At 45.4% G+C, this 17,160-nt stretch overlaps 2 protein-coding genes across 8 annotated transcripts in view; both read right to left on the bottom strand.

The window, feature by feature from the left end:
* The window catches only part of LOC112571831 (general transcription factor 3C polypeptide 1-like), a 142,138-nt gene that overhangs the window by 25,042 nt on the left and 99,936 nt on the right, over positions 1-17,160 (bottom strand). The window lies entirely within an intron of this gene.
* The window catches only part of LOC112571834 (FMRFamide receptor-like), a 68,765-nt gene continuing 57,739 nt past the window's right edge, over positions 6,135-17,160 (bottom strand). For 5 of the 6 annotated variants that reach the window (XM_025251155.1, XM_025251154.1, XM_025251159.1 and 2 more), the window contains one exon: positions 6,135-11,020. In XM_025251155.1, the coding sequence (XP_025106940.1) occupies positions 8,503-9,867 (1,365 nt within the window). In that variant the 5' untranslated portion in view covers positions 9,868-11,020 and the 3' untranslated portion in view covers positions 6,135-8,502. Of the gene's footprint in view, positions 11,021-14,458; positions 14,972-17,160 lie in introns of those variants that run through there. The other variant, XM_025251160.1, reaches the window with a different exon arrangement.

The following is a 17,160-nucleotide window of genomic DNA, read 5'->3' as shown; positions in this document are numbered from 1 at the left end:
CTCTCCCTTTAACCCACTTTCTTTCCCACGAATTGCCGATGCTTGCTTTCTTCCTGCCGTTGCCTTTCGCCGTGAACCTCCCTGTTCCTCCCCCAACAGACGTTTCCGTTTGTTAGATCCCTTTCCAGCTTTCTCTGCTTCTTGGTTCTTCAGAGACACTCCCGTTGATCTCCTATCTACTCCTTCACCGACTCCTGCTGATCTCCTATCTACTCCTTCACCGACTCCTGCTGATCTCCTATCTACTCCTTCACCAACTCCTGTTGATCTCCTACATACTCCTTCATCTAGGCAGGTTTCCATGCGGTTTCTCGCCACTCTTTCTGCTTCCTCTTTATTTTCCATTTCCCTCTGGCATTCGCTAAACGCTTGGCTTCTCTTTTTTTATTTTTTTTTTTATTTTTGGGCACCAGAAAAATATTTGCGTTTCTGAAATGGCAGTGGCCTCTGGCTGGCCCTGACTTCTGCACGCAAAGTGCTCCTGATTACGGCCGCGCAAATGAGCCTATCTTACTTCTTCCCCTTAATCAACCTCATCCCTTTTTCTCGCAAGCAGACCATCTGGTCGTATGTTCCGAGAACAGCTCGCACCCACACGAACGCACGAACGCTCACACAATCGCATTGCCTGATTGCTAAGTTCCGCATCTCAAGACCCAGATGGTGGAAAATCAACAGGAACAAAGTCTCGTGCATTAAGTCGACTGGGAAACGTCGTCTACAGGCAAACAAAAAATTGGAAGAAAAGAACAAGAATGTCACGATCCAGTTGTGTGAAGAGTTTGTATTATAGCCAAGCCTTCTACTTTGACAACAACACACACACAAACAAACAAACACAAAGAAGCTAAAGAAATTCTAGTCCCCAGAATGAGTTTTGTATTCCTTCTTGATTCGCTTCAGTTCCAACCAACAACTATGAACGTGTCTGCAAAAAGAGACTGGTTTTCACTAATAACGAGTTGTGTGTATATTAGAGGGGCGGTTTCCATTACCTGGATTACAAGCGGTGGGCAAGGCAGGACAGACAAGATAATCATCTGCCAAGAATCGCCCTGGCCCCCCGGACAAACTAACGGGATTTAATTTTTTTGTCCGGCCAGCGACCCACATTTTTCCCGTCTGTTTTCACGATAGTTTCCGAGGTCTCGGCGGACAAAGACCATGGATGGCATCTTGAGAAGATTGGATTAGCTCTGTCTCTCTAGTGACATTGTCACATGGCCCGCGTCGTGATCTCCTGACTCCTAAGTGCAGAGTGCAAACTCGGGCTGCCAGTCCCAGAATAAAGGGCCGTCGGGCCTTTTGAAAGACCAATAAACTCCTTGGGGATAGTGGATGTTGGCGAGTGGGGAGGGACGGGAGAGGATGAAAAGTCATGAGGCCAAAGTAGCAGATGACCTCACATTGACCACACACTCCCAGAAGAATTAAGTCTGGCTCTGATGGAGGACTGTGCATAACTTTTCAATCATCATTATCTGCAGACACCTCATCCCCACTTACCTTCCACGCGGACTTCTCCCGAATCTACGATGGCGACCCTGTGCGGCATCCTTCACGGCCTGTCGTCTGCCCGTCTCATGCATTTCCGGTTGCTCGAGTGTTGGGGTGTGTGCGCGCGGGGAACGCGCTGGTGAATGCTACCCGTACTGTCTAGGGAAGGAGGACTTTCTAGATCTTCCTCAAGGACGGTGTAATTTCTTTTCGAGACCCACAGGATTCCCAGCCCAGTCTGGTCTGTGGCAAGAGATGGCCACTCATTGATTCCTCTCATCGCGCTGACTTAAGGTCTCAATACTTCCAGCTCTACACGACTCATTGACAAGGCCCAAATGAGACAGAACAGATGGGAAGTAAGAGAAGATAATAGATAAATCGTGAAAGAAAGACAGAAAAGAAAAAAGATAATATCAAATAATATAAATTAATGTAACAATATTAATTATTATTCAATATTTATCCCACTTCATGGTACGCTTATAAATATAAATGATCCCAAACAAATTGACTAGCAGCGAAGCAACAAATAACCCATTAAAACAAAAAATCAAAGGAAAACAACAATTCATGTTTTCATACCGGCGAATCGGCACTTTCGTTTTGATCAGACATTATGACAACCTGAATTTTAAGTTCCACCACATTCTCGAGCTATCATAAAATCGTTTGAGATCTTGGAAGACTCACTCGCTTTGCTTACTTTGCCTGCTTCCCCTCCCCCCTAAAAACCCCTCACCAGTTCTCTAAAGATTTTTTACCTCTCTCATTTTCAAATTTTCTTACTATCAGCATGCATAATTATATTCTTACAATGTGCAGACTGGTTCCTCGACCAAATTATGCATAAACATGTTATGCAAAGCGATCCCCACATACACACACTCAAGCTCTAGAAAAATGACACCGATGTTTACGGTGATGTCTCCAACACTGAAAGACAACAACAACCCTGGCTTTCGCCGGAGATCACTTTTCCCGTTAAAAAAAGGGATTTGAAATAACGGCACAAGGTTTGCACAAGGCGACATTACCATCTGAAAGCAGTTGAAAGCAGTGATGATTGGCTGTGACCTCATCTTACAGTCTCGGGGGAGTGAGCTCCTTGGATTAATTGTCGATGTTTCGCGCCGCGTTAGTCAACAGAGGCTGAATAACACCTCGATGACGAGTAAAACTTGTAGGTTAAATAAGGTACAATCCACGGCAGAACCTTGGTGGTCGAGGCCAATCCTAAACGCTTTTCGCCGAAAATCTACTTAGATAATTTTTTTTAAAGAAAGTGCAACAAAATTTTAGACTTTTTAAAAACTACAATTTAAATTAGGACAAAACTGTTTAAGTCAGACTTTTGTTCTCGTCAGGACATTTTTGGTATACGTTTGTGCAAAGCATCTAAATGGCATAGAAGCGAGTTTTGACAAGCACCTTTAGAATAGTTTTTAGTTCTAAGTTTTAGAAAAATGTCGTGCAGCTATCAACAGAACGTAATACAATAAATAAATAAAGAGCAAAAACACCTTTAGGGAAATACCCAGCATTACCTTAAAAAGTAAAAATTTTCCCAATAAAAAAACACGAATTGACTCAAAAGAAGCGCGACTAATACTGGGCTTTGAAACATTCTAAAAACAAAGAAACAAACATATTAAAAAGTCACATTAAAAAAATTTAAATCCCACAAAAAGGCAAACCTTGCATCAGCCAGCACTGAGCACAAATGGAGAGCTAGGAACTCGAAAAGTGCAAACTGGGCGGACAGCGTGACGTCAACAGAAGATGCTAGACAGTGAGTTCTTTGAAACAAAAACAACACAAACAAAACAAAAGCAAAGGTATTGGGAAAGAGAGTGGAACTTCGTGTGAAGCTTGCATGCCACATGAGCTGAACATGGAGATTAACAGTTTCAGTGGACATCAGAGACTGAGCTTAAAAGGGCCTATAACGACAAGTCAGAAAGAACTTTGAGAAAATGTTAAAGTGAGATCACATGTATCGCATTTTGAACTGTTTGATGATTACGTACAGGACGAATCCACAAGAGACGAACCAAAGAGGGAAAGTTTTTGGCGAAGAAAACGGGAGTCAAAGATTGGAAGGAATAAAGATTACTACTCCTTGTGATGAATATAACTCTATTCAATTCTGTTCAGGAAATCTTTGTCTGCCGTCATTTACGTTAGAGCCTCCCTTCACATAAAACAACACCGCAAGCCACACACACACAAAACAACAAGAACAAGAACAAGAACAACAAGAACAACAACAAGAACAACAACAACAACAACAAACCCAACAACAACAAAAAAACAAACAAACAAAAACAAAAAAAACACAACACAAAAAAACAAACAAACCGTTAACATCTCAGTTCTAATAACCTACGTTGGCAATCTCCGTCTCTCTCACAAATCTGTACACATCATACTGCCAGTATGAACAGGGGCAAAGCAACAAGGAGACACATATGACATCAACTAATGAGAAATAAAAACGAGTACAGAATGAAACAAGCAGCATGACCATTTATACGCGTGACTGCAGCCGGGATAAATGAATGGAGATAACGCGTGCTTCTCCCTCTCGGGGATCCGAACCTACAGTGTTTGCCTACAGGTCGAATATCAGATTCCCGTGGGAGTGCGTGGGAGTCCTCGGCTAAGACTGCAATCAATTTGTTGATCAGAGGAACAGCACAGAGCCCAGCAGCCCGAGGAGAACTGACGACACGATACAGGGGATGTCCAGAGCCAGAGTTTGAGTGACTACAGAAAACGTGAGCGAGCTTCAGACGCTGACAGACAGGAGGGTCCCTCTCTACACCCCCCTCTCCACGAAGACAAGCTTTGCACGAAAGAAAAACGGAAGAAGAGGCTGCGGAGGATCACACACGCGCTCCTTTCCCTGTGTCCGCCAACCGTTTGACAGGGAGTCGCACTCACTCACCCTGCTTCCCACTCACCCAAGTCGGCTATTTGAATATCGTGGACACATCAAGCGCTCCTCCAGTCTGTAACTCAATCGTAATCTCTACATGCTGTTGAACTACATTCTGCCCATCAGTGTTCCATTTTTCGCTTCTGGCTCTAAGAGCATTATTGGATTTCCAGGAGGGCTGTGAGAGCGGAAATATGGCGTGCTGCCGTCCAGACAACTCTGGCACGCTGTCAATAAACCTCAAAGGATGTTTCTAAATGTATTTGTGTCGCGGATGCCGGTGAATGAGAGAGAGAGAGAAAAAAAAAAAAACAACAGGTCTAAGGATGATAAATAATGACAAACGAGGGCTGTGGCTTTTTTATTTTTTTTTTCCTTTTTAACTAGCCGTCGTACCCGGCTTCATTCTCCATGTTCAGTTTAGAGATGTAAAAGTTAATAGGTACGCCGTGAACAGCTGACTGGGTCTCCTAAAGGTTAGAATTCACACGATGCTTTTGTTTTAAGCAGAGAAGAGTATGATCAGGACTTGTCTGAGAAGCACAGTGTTTCAGTCTTCAAAACCCTGCTGAGGTTTCTATGTCGTCTGCGCTTAGCGGCCAACTCAAGCGAACATCCGCAACTCGCCCTGTTAATTCAGAGGCGCGCTCCAACTCGCCCATGCGCGCAATATTGATGAGGTCCTCATCGGAGTCTTGTGTCCGGCCTGCCACGAGGCTGGTGCCGAAGGATTCGTCTCTCTAGCATCCCATAGAGGACCAGCTACAAATGGCACGAACCGTGCTGACAGAGGTTACCGCGCAAAGCCTGGACAGGAGAGCGCTGCGTGCCAGTCATTCATCTCACTTCTTTTCTCTCGTCCTCTTCCCAATCCAGCGTTCGGACCTAGACCACGTGACAAGCTTTGCCAGGGTTGCCGCATGGTCAATGGAAGCGCTCTAGCACCGAGTGCCGGGTGTCGGAACAGCATAGTGAAGAAATACAGTGGGAGGCCACTTTCTATCCGGTTTTTCGGAGAATTACACATGCGCATGACATTGTGCTCATTCTGGTTTACCAGGCACTACCAATATTTTGAGACATTTAAACAAAGAAAAATTTATTTAGAATTGCAGCTTGGTAACTCTCTTAAATACTTTAAAAAATGGAATTAATGTGGGTGGACGAGCAACAACATACACGATTAAATAATACAACCGACTAAATATTAAGAAACAAAGAAAGGGAGGTACAGAAGCAACAAACAAGACATTAACAGGAAGCAGATCCTGTAAAGCATGACACACGATTCCCATCTTTTCTAATAAAGAAGCACTTACATCTTCTTACCGTTGTCTTGGACTCGACGACATGACACAGCTAGCTATTATATTTCTTAGAAAAAGATAATTATCCCATATCGCTCTGACAATAAATGTCGACTTGCGAAATAAAGAAACAATAATAAATATTTGGTTATAAACAACACCATAATTTAACAGAGTATCACAAACAGCATAATTAAAAAAAAAATGAAATTAAAATAAACAAATTCAAGAAACATGCCATTGTTTCTTCGCTCGACAGGACGTTCAGAGAATTTAAAGTACTTTCATGTCTGAACTATTCGCACCAACGAAGACCGTTAGACACGAACACCGTAAAAATAGAGAGACGTCATCAGTCGTCTGCCCACAGACGTTGGCACACAGGCGGACGACTCAGCTCATTAGCTCAGTGTAGATGCGTGTAGGACCGGTACAAAGAGCAGTCATAATGTAGGTAATTATCTCCTTACTACAGGGGGTTATCGGCTCGTAAAAGAGAGATCAATATTTCGAAGATCAAAGTATGTTCATACTTTTATGTAGGACGACGCGGACATCAACGCTTCGGTAGAGAGATTAATGTACATAATAAACTTTTGTCCAGACGGCCTCAAACGAAACTGAGGTAGACAATAAAACGCAGGCTTATATGACAAGGTCTGATGCCACCTTACCGTCAGACCCCAAAAAGCCCCCATACTGCGTTTTTAAACACGGTCATTAAACAGTGCCTACCCTTACAACTACCTCCGACTTAATTAGCCTCGAAGTCGGTTATCATCACACTGGACCACTTCAGAGTTGATGCAAATTACAAACTCGGAAAAAAGACGTAAACACTTAAATTGTGACAATGAAGAACTAGTCTGCAGCCTAGGGTCAGCCTCACTGGGATTAAAAAAACAAAACAAAACAAACAAACAAAAAAAAAAACCCCCAAAAAAACCAAAAACAAAAAAAAAAACAAACAAAAACAACAAACAAACAAACAAACAAAAACCCCACATTTGCAACAACAGCATTTTTATTATCACTGCAATACTGCACAAACTTGACAATGCTCTTTAACTGGTACGTTTTGTGTATGTTCGGAAAATGAGACATGATTATATATCCCGACAAACAACCAAACAACATAACGTCTTCAATTTAAAAAAAAGTTCTTTCACAATATCACTTTCTCACTATTCTCACCTCAAATAGGAATTGTTTGACTGTGGAATAAAACGGACAACCGAATCAGCAAATGATGAGGGTCAAAATACTGAGACAGAGGGATGAGGCGGGTCAACAAAAGCATCCACGGTCAAGCGGTCAAGAATAGCCAATGGGTACGTGAGACAAGGTACTGGCCATTCCGGTTTTTTTTTCTTTCATTCCTCATCTCAAAATAAAGCTCTACTGTATCTGGTCTTATTCAGACAATTCATAGCAGTCAAACACCATGGCACAAATCTAAGTCTTTCACAGAGAAGTTTGTTGCGGAGTTTGTTTTATTTTAAAAAAAATTCCTTTTTTGTGTTGTGGTCTGGGCTACGAAATCATGGACTCGTAGTGCAACACAAAGGGGACAATGAAACAGTCGTTACGCACTTGCCAGGTCAAGGAGGAGGAAGAAGGTAATGAATGTCATGTTAAGATACCTCATCAGCTAGTACTACACTCAAGATTGTTATGGTGCTGAACGCATGTCGTTGTGACAACAAGAATTGAAGTACAATTCCAAACTCGTGTCCGTGGAGGCATTTCACTTCCATCGGGTACACCGTTGCTCTACGAGCATCTGAGAGTAACAAGTGCTACTCTTAAGGTAAAATTTCAAAAGGTGCAACAAGAAAAGGTCAAAACACATTGACACCAGCAGTAAGCAAGGTTATATTGCGTATTTCTAGGTTTTGGGGTGGGATTATTAACATCCGCCACTTTAAGCATCCTGGCTTTCTCGCGGCTGAACACACACACACAAGTCGTTTGGGGTTCCCATGATGTTGCCAAACCACAGCAGCATTCAATGCGTTGAAGAGATTCCTTAAGTCCTGAAATTTAACGGACCGCCTTTTGGTCATGTTCACGAAATTACTTCAGGATCTCTTGAAACAAAGAGAAGAACAATATAGGTGGTCAGTGGAGACTAGTAGACATCTTTGTCAAACGCCAAGAAGTCCAAAGCATGGAGCACAGAATATTTCCTTCACATATGTCCCTGAGCCCGTTCATCGGAAAATATGGACACACATTTAAACGATCCAAAAAAAAAAAAAAAAAAAAAAGAGCCAGCATTCTCTCTCTCTTTGTGTAAATGTTGAGTAGATGGTTTTGCCCACGACAAGCTTTGCTATGTAACAGAAACGCTGGTAGATTATGCAGTGGACTAAACACATAAACGTGCTTGAAAAAATGTTCTGAGTCCGGGACGTGCCCTTGCATGTTGGGAGTCTGTGCCCGTCGACAAGGTATAAATCTGTCACATGCAGGGGGAAAATGTTTCTTGTGGCTAGAGCTTGCTCTCGTGGTCTAAAAACATTGCGAACGATCGTAGAATATAGCGAAGCGTCACGAAGAGATGCTTTGGAGCGACTTGCAGAAGGCACAATCCAGGAGCGAAATGGGCAACAGTTGTACAATGAACACAGGGGGTAGGGGGTGAAATTAATTTACACATTAATGACAAAAAAGCTGACACACACGGTCGTGGGTTTTGCACATTCAGCCATTTCTCACTAAGGGATATGGGTGAGTACACACTCCCTCGTCCAATCACACCCCAGTCTGTTCCTTGCTCTGGCTGCGCGTGATGCAGATCTTGTAGGACATGGTCTTGGTGGCGCTGGGCCAGGGGCTGGGAGCGAGGTACTGACTAGATATGGATATACTCCTGTCCAGTGACCCCATGTCGTTGCGCGGGCTGCCGCCACCTCGGCGGATGAGGGGCGTATCAGGGGCGCTGTGAACCCCCATCGTCTGGCTGCTGGACAGCGGAGGGTGGCCGTTGGCCTCCGCGTTGCTGCCGGCGCTCAGGCGGCGCTGCGGGTCGACGGAGAGGCTGAAGCTGCGTGTCATGCGCCTCAGCTCGTCTTTGTCGAAGAGGCATGCGCAGAAGAGCAGCCAGAACTCCTTGCGGAACTTGCGGCCGAAAAAGTAGTAAGGGACTATGTTGATGGCGGAGTTGAGGATGACGAGGAAGTTGGCCACCTCGTTGAGCGTGACGTCCACCTTGGTGATGTGCGAGACAGGCTTGAAGGCGTAAATCATGCGCGAGACCAGAGCCGGGCCCTGGCAGATAAGGAAGAGGACGATGACGCCGATGAGCATCACCGTGGTGTCGTTGCGGTGCTTCTCGCGGGCGTTCAACTCCTTCCCCTTGCGGCGGGACATGCGCACGGCGTAGATAAGGAAGGCGTTAAGCACGACCAGCGTCAGGAAGGGCAGGCCGCACACGCAGATCAGGTACATCCAGGAGTGCACGATCTCGCGGAAGACCTCGTTCTTGCCAATGTCCGTCACCTCGATGCCGTACACGATTTCTGTGGAGTTCATCATGACGAACTCGTGCTTCTGGGTGTAGTACTCAAGAAACTTAGGGATGCTAAACACAACCCCACCCACGTAAAGTCCCAGCACCACCCGCCGAGCGCGACTCCGCCGGCACATGCTCTCCGCGCGGAACGGATGGCAGATCATGATGTAGCGGTCGACGGTGAAGGCAAGCGTCAGCCAGATGGACGTCACCTGGAAGATGATGGCCGTCGGATGCACGTACGGAAAGATGATGCTGTAGATGTGGTCCAGGCTCTTGGAGCTGCTGTCCGACTTGGTGTCCTTAAGAATGAGAAGGGCAGTGAAGACCAGCACCAGAGTGTCGCACACGGCCAGGGCCGATAAGTAAGTGTATGTGGATGAGCGCATTGAGCGGCGGGTCAGAACGGCCACCGACAGCCCATTGGCTACCAGTCCCAGGCAGCAGACGCTGACGCCGCCGATACCCATCAGGTAGTACATCAACTTGTGCTCGTATAGGCGGTCCATCTGCCCAAGCTCTTGGCCAGCCAGAAGCTTTGCCAGCAGGTCCGGGTTGTCGACGTTGGTGTCGTTCCACGGTAAGGCAATGCCTATGCTCTCCATCACCGCATACTTCAAAGGCCCCGCGCTTGATCGGCACCTGGATTTCCCCCTCCCCTCGCAGGTGGAAGTGACTACAGTTAAATGCCTTGACACTCGATGACTCCCTTCTCCGACACCCCGGATTACGACCCGTTCAAAAATTCTCCCCCTTGAAGAGGAGCCATTTCCTCCTTTGAAGCATAATCAACCTCGCACCATTCGCTGGTACGGATCAAAACCATATGTCTGATGTAATGACTAGCCTCTGTCGTGAAACTAGACTTTGAGGGGCGATAACAGCCCCAGGAACGATGGACGACGGTGTCTTCGGATGATAACGTCATTTTACAGCCGACGAAGAAACTCAATGAGTCGCAGGCGTCTTTAACCGTCTACACACGACAGTTCTTTGGGAATCCTTTGTCATGCCACATACTGACATATAGAGCTGACACTCTCATCGCTGCCAAACGCCATTGCTAAGACTCCGAAACTTTAAGCCTTTTCTCTAAAATAAATAACAAACTCTTAGTAAAAGCCCGTCTGTGGGCGATTCCAACATTTATTTGACAGCCATTCCATAGAGATGTGCTTTCAACTTATGATTTTCCTCCGTGTAGCTGCGCGCCGAGGCCCACCGTCAGATAACCGTTCTTGAGACGAGGTTTGATCACGAGAGATCACGAAATACTCAAAAATTGCTTGTCGTGGGCATTTTCCAGCCAGTCAGTCAGCCCAGACACTCCACAGAAATATTTTGAATGCTCCCAATAGGCGAGCCTTATCTGACAGCCCAGGTTTGTTTGTATTTCCTAATTCCTGCACGAAACTTTTTGCGGTTGGACCAACGGGCCACACAATCATCAAAAGCAGCTTGCGACCGAGACATGAGGTCGTCCTGACTGCACCGTGGACAATGGCAGAAGGTTAAAGTTGACGAGATCGGCGCCGATGTTCTTACGTTCGCCTCCTGGGTAACCGTTCCAGCTAATCAAATGGCCGTGACGGATCACGCACTGTGGCGCCTCTCATGTCTGGTCGAGACGAACAGCTGTTTACTAGCTTCCATCAGTTAGCTCCCCTTGCGAAATCCCAGGAGACTGAGGCACAACACGCCAGCGTCATCACAGTTATCGAAGTCGACATTCTTCTGCAGCAGCAGCAACTACCATATCTGCAACGACACACAAAAATAAAATTCCGTTAACTTAGGCAACAGTTTCGGCTGAAATCATGGATAGCACCTAGTCCATCAAAGGATTTGCAAGCACTTTAGTGAAATTCTGAAGTTGCTCTTCAAGATTTATTTCTAGTGCTACGTGCGCCAGTCTAAAAGTTGCTTTAAAGATGATGAGGTTCGATGCAATTAGAAAGCGATGGCACCCAATCCTACATAAGCTCTCCTGTATCATGTTTATACCAGAGAATATTAACTAGTTGAGCCTTCAAAGACACAAAAAGAACTTTCATAATTGCGAACGAATGTCGAAAGAAAATATTTCAAACACACACACACACTTCCAAATTCACATGCACATAAATAATCTAATAATAATCACTGATAAAGTTTATCGTTTATTAGTTCAATTTAGGTAAAACAAACACCCAAATTGAAAACAATCCGATCAAATCAATAATGTTATTTATATTATAAACACAAGCTTTGAGATCTTGGTCTTCATGCAACTCAACAACTATCAGGAAAACCAGTGAAAGGTTTGATCACCTGGCGCACACGGCACGAAATGTAGATGGACAACAGTTGTAAACACAACTCCATGACTAGTAATCTAACAGCATGTTTCTTTCTGTAGAAGCTAGGCTACTTGATTGGCATCTTCAACGTCTCCTCGTGAAAGTTACCTACTAAACACTATTGCCTTCGTTAGCAAAAACATGATGGGTGACCTTCGAACTTTGTGTAATAAGCACACAAGTGTTTGTAAATCTAGGTGATAATAGGCATGTCCTACCGAGAGAGGTCTGTCAGTTCCTACCGAACTACTATCTCTGAGGCTACTGGGTGTGAACGAATGTGATCATACGCGGGTCTGAACAACAATGGAATGGGAAGAGGGAGATTATGTCTGAAATGACGAGGTGTGAATGTGTAATGGTATTGTTAATTGTTGTTGTGCTGTGGGGTTCTAATCCCTGCTTTCTTATACAGCTGGTACTAACAGCCCTCTGGGATAAATAAAGACGTTTCTTAATTAAAAAAAATACCATTATTAACATGGTAGAACACATCTCAGAAGCATAACATTTCAAGGAAGGGGAGACATAATGTCCCGACCATTTCCTACCCATTTCGGAGAGACTATCACATCACTCCATCCCGATTAAAAACTGATCAATTACAAATGCTCGCTTAACTAAAGAACGCTTAGAAAAAAAAACAACAAAACAAAACAAAACAAAACAAAACCCCTTCCTTGAATTTCAAACCAAGAATTAAACGAATGTGCGCATGTGCGTAGTCAGCCAGGTCTATAAATGAAAGAGGAGTTCGAGACAGAAGAAGCAATGGTTGACATCTTAATCTACCATGAGCCTGTTTTGTTTCGTATGGTATGGGGCTAGCAATGACCAGGGAGGGTCAGCAGTGTCTGGACGTGACCTAGACAACCATGTATAAAATCCCGTCTAATGCAACTTTAACGAATGATATTTCGTTTCCCAAGGACTGACATAAGACCCGAACTGCCGCGGGCTGGAGTGCAGTGAATCTGGGTGGGATTATTGGCAGAAACAAACCGCACCGAGACCGAAATAAGCGACCTTTTATACTGTTCTCTCCGAAAGAGCCAGACACCAGCAACATTCTCTTCGACTCCTTCCCCTTCACCTCCCCCACAAGACGTCAGGGTAGCAACTTAGAGAGGACATTGGTCGAGGTAGCTAGTACCATGCCGGCGGGTCTATTGAATTAATGTCTCCGTTAGCTCTACAGAATTAACCCGCAACAGAAGGCAACGAGTACAAACGGAGTCTGAGTGGGCCGTGAGGCGCGTCACGTGACGAGAGAGAGACAGAAAGAAAGAAGAATGCAACTGGCACAGCACGCGCCAACGCACGCCACTTGCTGCTTGCGAAGACTGACTGGTCTGTACTGAAGCCACCGCCACCTCGCGTACTCAGAGATGATTAGACACTGCCGCCACCACCGTTAGCAGACGATTCTAAAGAATTATTCAGACCATTTTAATTAATTAATGTGCGTCTTTCTGCTGGAATAACTCGTCAAAACTTTAAGTCTCTACCTCATCCTCCGAAAGTACGCACGCGCGCGCAGACATTAATGTGTCTAGTAGGTAATAAAATCTACATTACACACTTACATGCAGAATACTCAAACACGTCTCACTCTTCCTCTCACGCCAAAAATAAAATATCGAGTTGCACAGCTCGCCGTCTTGTTTGTTATGCCCTTCTCAGTCTGGAGGGATGAAAAAAAAAAATAAAATAAAAAAAAACAAACAAACAAAAAACAAACCAGACCACTCTTCACGATGCCCATAAAGGAATTTCGATCCACCTGGCACTTGCCCCTTGCAGTGAACTGGCAAACTAGCTGGGTATAGATGTTAAAAGACAGAGGTGTCTTCTTGAAAGCTTGTCTCAGACGAAAGACGAACAACTTTCTTTTTTTTCAATTTCCTTTCGCTCCTGTCGTCAGCCTTGATCGACATTAAGAGCTATCGCCGATGTTCATAAGGACGAGAAGCTGATCGGATAAACACGCCGACATTCAAAAAGTCTTCAAGCCAATGTTTTGAAGTGACAAGGTTGGTTAAAAAAAAAACCATCGCTAGAAAGGTCATTACGCAGGTGGAGTCTTCATCCTGGCTCATTAGGAAATCCGAAAAGAGATGGGCAAGGAGATGTGTGTGTGGGAGGCTAATGGGTAAAGGTTGGGTACGGGTATTGCGAGGATGGCAAGAGGGAACGATTGAAAAGACTGCGACCGATACAGCCATCGATAACAATCTGCGCAATTAATTTTCTGAACAAACTCACCTCTTCCCTTCTGCCCGTTGCCCACCAAAAACAAACACAACATCGTGATAATGACACAGGTGCCAGCAGCAACTTCATTTGACAAAAAGCAGCCACAGCTTCGGGTTCGCCTTTAATCTCGTCCCCGAGGTAACTTTAGCCGCCGGCGATCGCCAGTGAAGCACGTTGGGATGATACTTCCGATTGTCCCTTTGACACGCGAGCGAGCAAGTGCAGGTGGATGGCGAAACAACTGCTGCTACAGCTAGGGGGAGAGGGAGGCTGTTTTAATGGCTTCATCAAAGTTTCACGGCTTGGTACGAAAACACAGCCATCTTGCCAGGGATCTGTAATCTGTAAGAAGTCAGCATCGCACCGTCTCGTAGGAGACCGAAGTCAATGAGGCAGCCAAGCAGAAGTCCGACAATATTTTACATGATTTCGGTTGGAAGATTCCCTACACCCACTACTATAAGGCATCATTTTCTCACATCGGTGGTAAATATTGCGTAAGGGGTGTGATGTGGTGAGGTAAGGTCGATCGAAAGTTAAAGTTTTGATTCAGTTGGACAAAGAACATTCTTTCAACAGACCTGCTCTAGAGAGAACTTACATGACAACGCCCCAACACCTTCTCTACTTGAAATCTTCTAATCCAGTTCTTCTGTTAGCATTCCTGCTGAAAATGTTGAGCGTATTTTTTTCGAGACGAGAAAAAATAAAACAAATCCGTGTGTGAAGTCAACAGAAAACCAACAGTTCTGGAACGAATGTTTAGGACAGTAAAACTTTGTGAGCACGCTGACCTAATTCTAAACTTATTTGCCAACACATTTGCAAGTACAATAGGTTTTCTAGGTCTGTGCTTTGGCGCTTCGCCCGGTAAAGAAAGACCTTTAAGAAGGCTTTTTATACCCGGGAGAACTAACGAGGCGTACAGCACACAGTCTGGAATTGGAAGCAGTGGTCATAGACATGTCAAGCTCTTTGTTGCTCTGTTTTTCTCTCCCTGTCACGCGAGGCACCTGTTTGTGCATCGGAACTATTCGAATCTCCTGTAAGGCCGACGTGTTCATAATAGTGTTAATTAAGGACGATCGTTTGAACAAATTTGGTAACGCTGATATCAGCTCACTCCGCCTTTTCAGCGCCTCGGATGATCGACTCAAACTTTTACATCGCTGACTCCGAAGAAGACCCCTTAACCTCCCTGACTGTCACATGCACAGACCTGTCTTCTTTCTTGCGTCGACCCATTCCGTGGCCAGTTCCAGGTCGCCGTTCCGCCACGGCCATTGGTTGGAATGTTCACAGATGAAGACGTGATGAGCTCATTTTGTGCACAAGAAAAACCAACCTCGCAGCGGAACTACAAAACAGCAAGAAATTCCCTTAAAAAGAGACATTTTAAGACGTCCGTTTCCTTCCCACAACAGACCAGCCTAAAAATATCTTTAACTCTATTATCGCCCACTCCTTACTCTGGTTGTCATTCCAGCTCCGGGATGTGAGCCCCTTTCATTTTCTCTGTCGTTCAATCCCCTTCCAGTTCACCGACGTCTCCTCTCTATTCGTGCAGGACAACTCCTTGGGGAAAAAAAGCGCTGTCCATCAGAACCTTGCTCGATGAGATGCGCAAACCGACAAGAGCAGAGCGCAGACTCCGGCATGCAGATGGATGTCGACTTTCTCCTGCGATGCGTATAACAAACCAATGAGTCCGCCCATCTACTGTAAACCCGGTCTTCACGCTGATCGTCTTTAACTTAGAAACTGTGGTCTACTTAAGGCTAACCCGACGCCGAAATGAAACAGGATAGTCTTCGACAAGGTGTCGTGCCGGGTCACATGGCCAAAGGTCATCTTACGTCGCCTGACCGTTGAAAGTAAATGTTCCTGGTGTCCAATGAATATGGCAGTCTTGTTTCGTACAAAGTCGTTGGTTCTGTTCTCCGTATGAGATCGGAGCAGCCCCCTCAGGCACTTGTTCTCAAATGCCTGGATTCTCCTTTCCGTTTCGGCAAGCAGAGACCACACGTGACATCCGTAGAGCGAGATTGGTACTAGCAGGCATTTGTACAGTTTGTACTTGGAAGTAAACCTTATCTTATGTTATGCCAGATCCTGTGTAGTCTAGCTATTGCCGCTGCTGCTGTCGCGATCCTGATGGAGATATCTGGCGTGAAGCTGCCGTTTCTAGAGAGGGGGGCTCACAAGTATTTTAAGCTGCTGGGGGGAGGAGGGGGAGGAGGCTGGGAAGAATGTGTTTTACGCCGTCAGCAACTAAGGCTATATCATTGCAAGGCAGCCAGCCCTATAAACAGATGACATGCAGATAAAGAAAAGCGTGCCTAAGACAACAGCTGAACCCAGGACAGCAAACCGTCACTACATTGATGACAGTCGCTAACGGTTGTCTCACCGTGCCGCCCGCCTGAAAGACAGGGAAGGATGACTATCTCAGTGGGGTTTCCACAGGGACTAAGCAAAGGCCGTAAGGATAGACTTACAGTCGGACGACACCAGTGACTGCAATTGATACTGATAAGCGGCTTGGTCCGCTTGCACACTGCCTTCGATGCCACCATGGCCAGAGACCCAAATGAAACGATTATTATTATTTTTTTTGCGACGCGAAAGAGCCCCAAGAAAGGTATGGGGCTGGACCATGAAAAAGAATGCAATGGATGCATTTGTCTGCAAAAAGCATGCATTCTCCTTCTTCTCGTTCCTAATGACCCCCAGTGGAACATAGGGCGGCAACTACACCGCGCCATCGGACCCGGTTCTGGGCGTCCCTTTCCAGTGCGGACCATGTCATACCAGCTTCCGCCGCCTCTCTGTGGACCGATCTCCTCCCTGTAAAAGCATGTATTAGGAATGTTCTTTGATTTGGAGAACGCGTTCGACACTACCTGGAAGCAAGGAAATCTGGTCGACCTTCATGCCCTTGGCCTCCGGAGTCGTATCCACTCTTTATCAAAATTTACTTTCTCATCGCCTCTTTCAAGTTCATGTCGGGTCTGTTCTTTTTGATCCACAGGAACAGGTAATGGGTGTCCCTTAGGGCAACATACTCTCGCTTAATCTCTTCAACATTATGAAAATGACATTAAAGTCTTCCTGTCCAGGTTTTGAAGCCTCGTTGTATGCAGATGATTTCGCTCCCTGCATATGAGGCACATTCCTACCTTGCCTCCAACAACGTCTTAGCGGTGTGCAGATGGGGGGGGGGGGGGGAACCACAAAAATCATCTCCCACGAAATCACTATGCACCCAGTTTTATCAACTGCGAGGCATGTTTCCAGCTCCAC

The sequence above is a fragment of the Pomacea canaliculata genome, linkage group LG9 (assembly GCF_003073045.1).
Source record: "Pomacea canaliculata isolate SZHN2017 linkage group LG9, ASM307304v1, whole genome shotgun sequence".
In the NCBI taxonomy this organism is placed as follows: domain Eukaryota; kingdom Metazoa; phylum Mollusca; class Gastropoda; order Architaenioglossa; family Ampullariidae; genus Pomacea; species Pomacea canaliculata.
The sequence above is the reverse complement of the archived record's forward strand: the minus strand, read 5'-3'. Positions and strand labels throughout refer to the sequence as shown.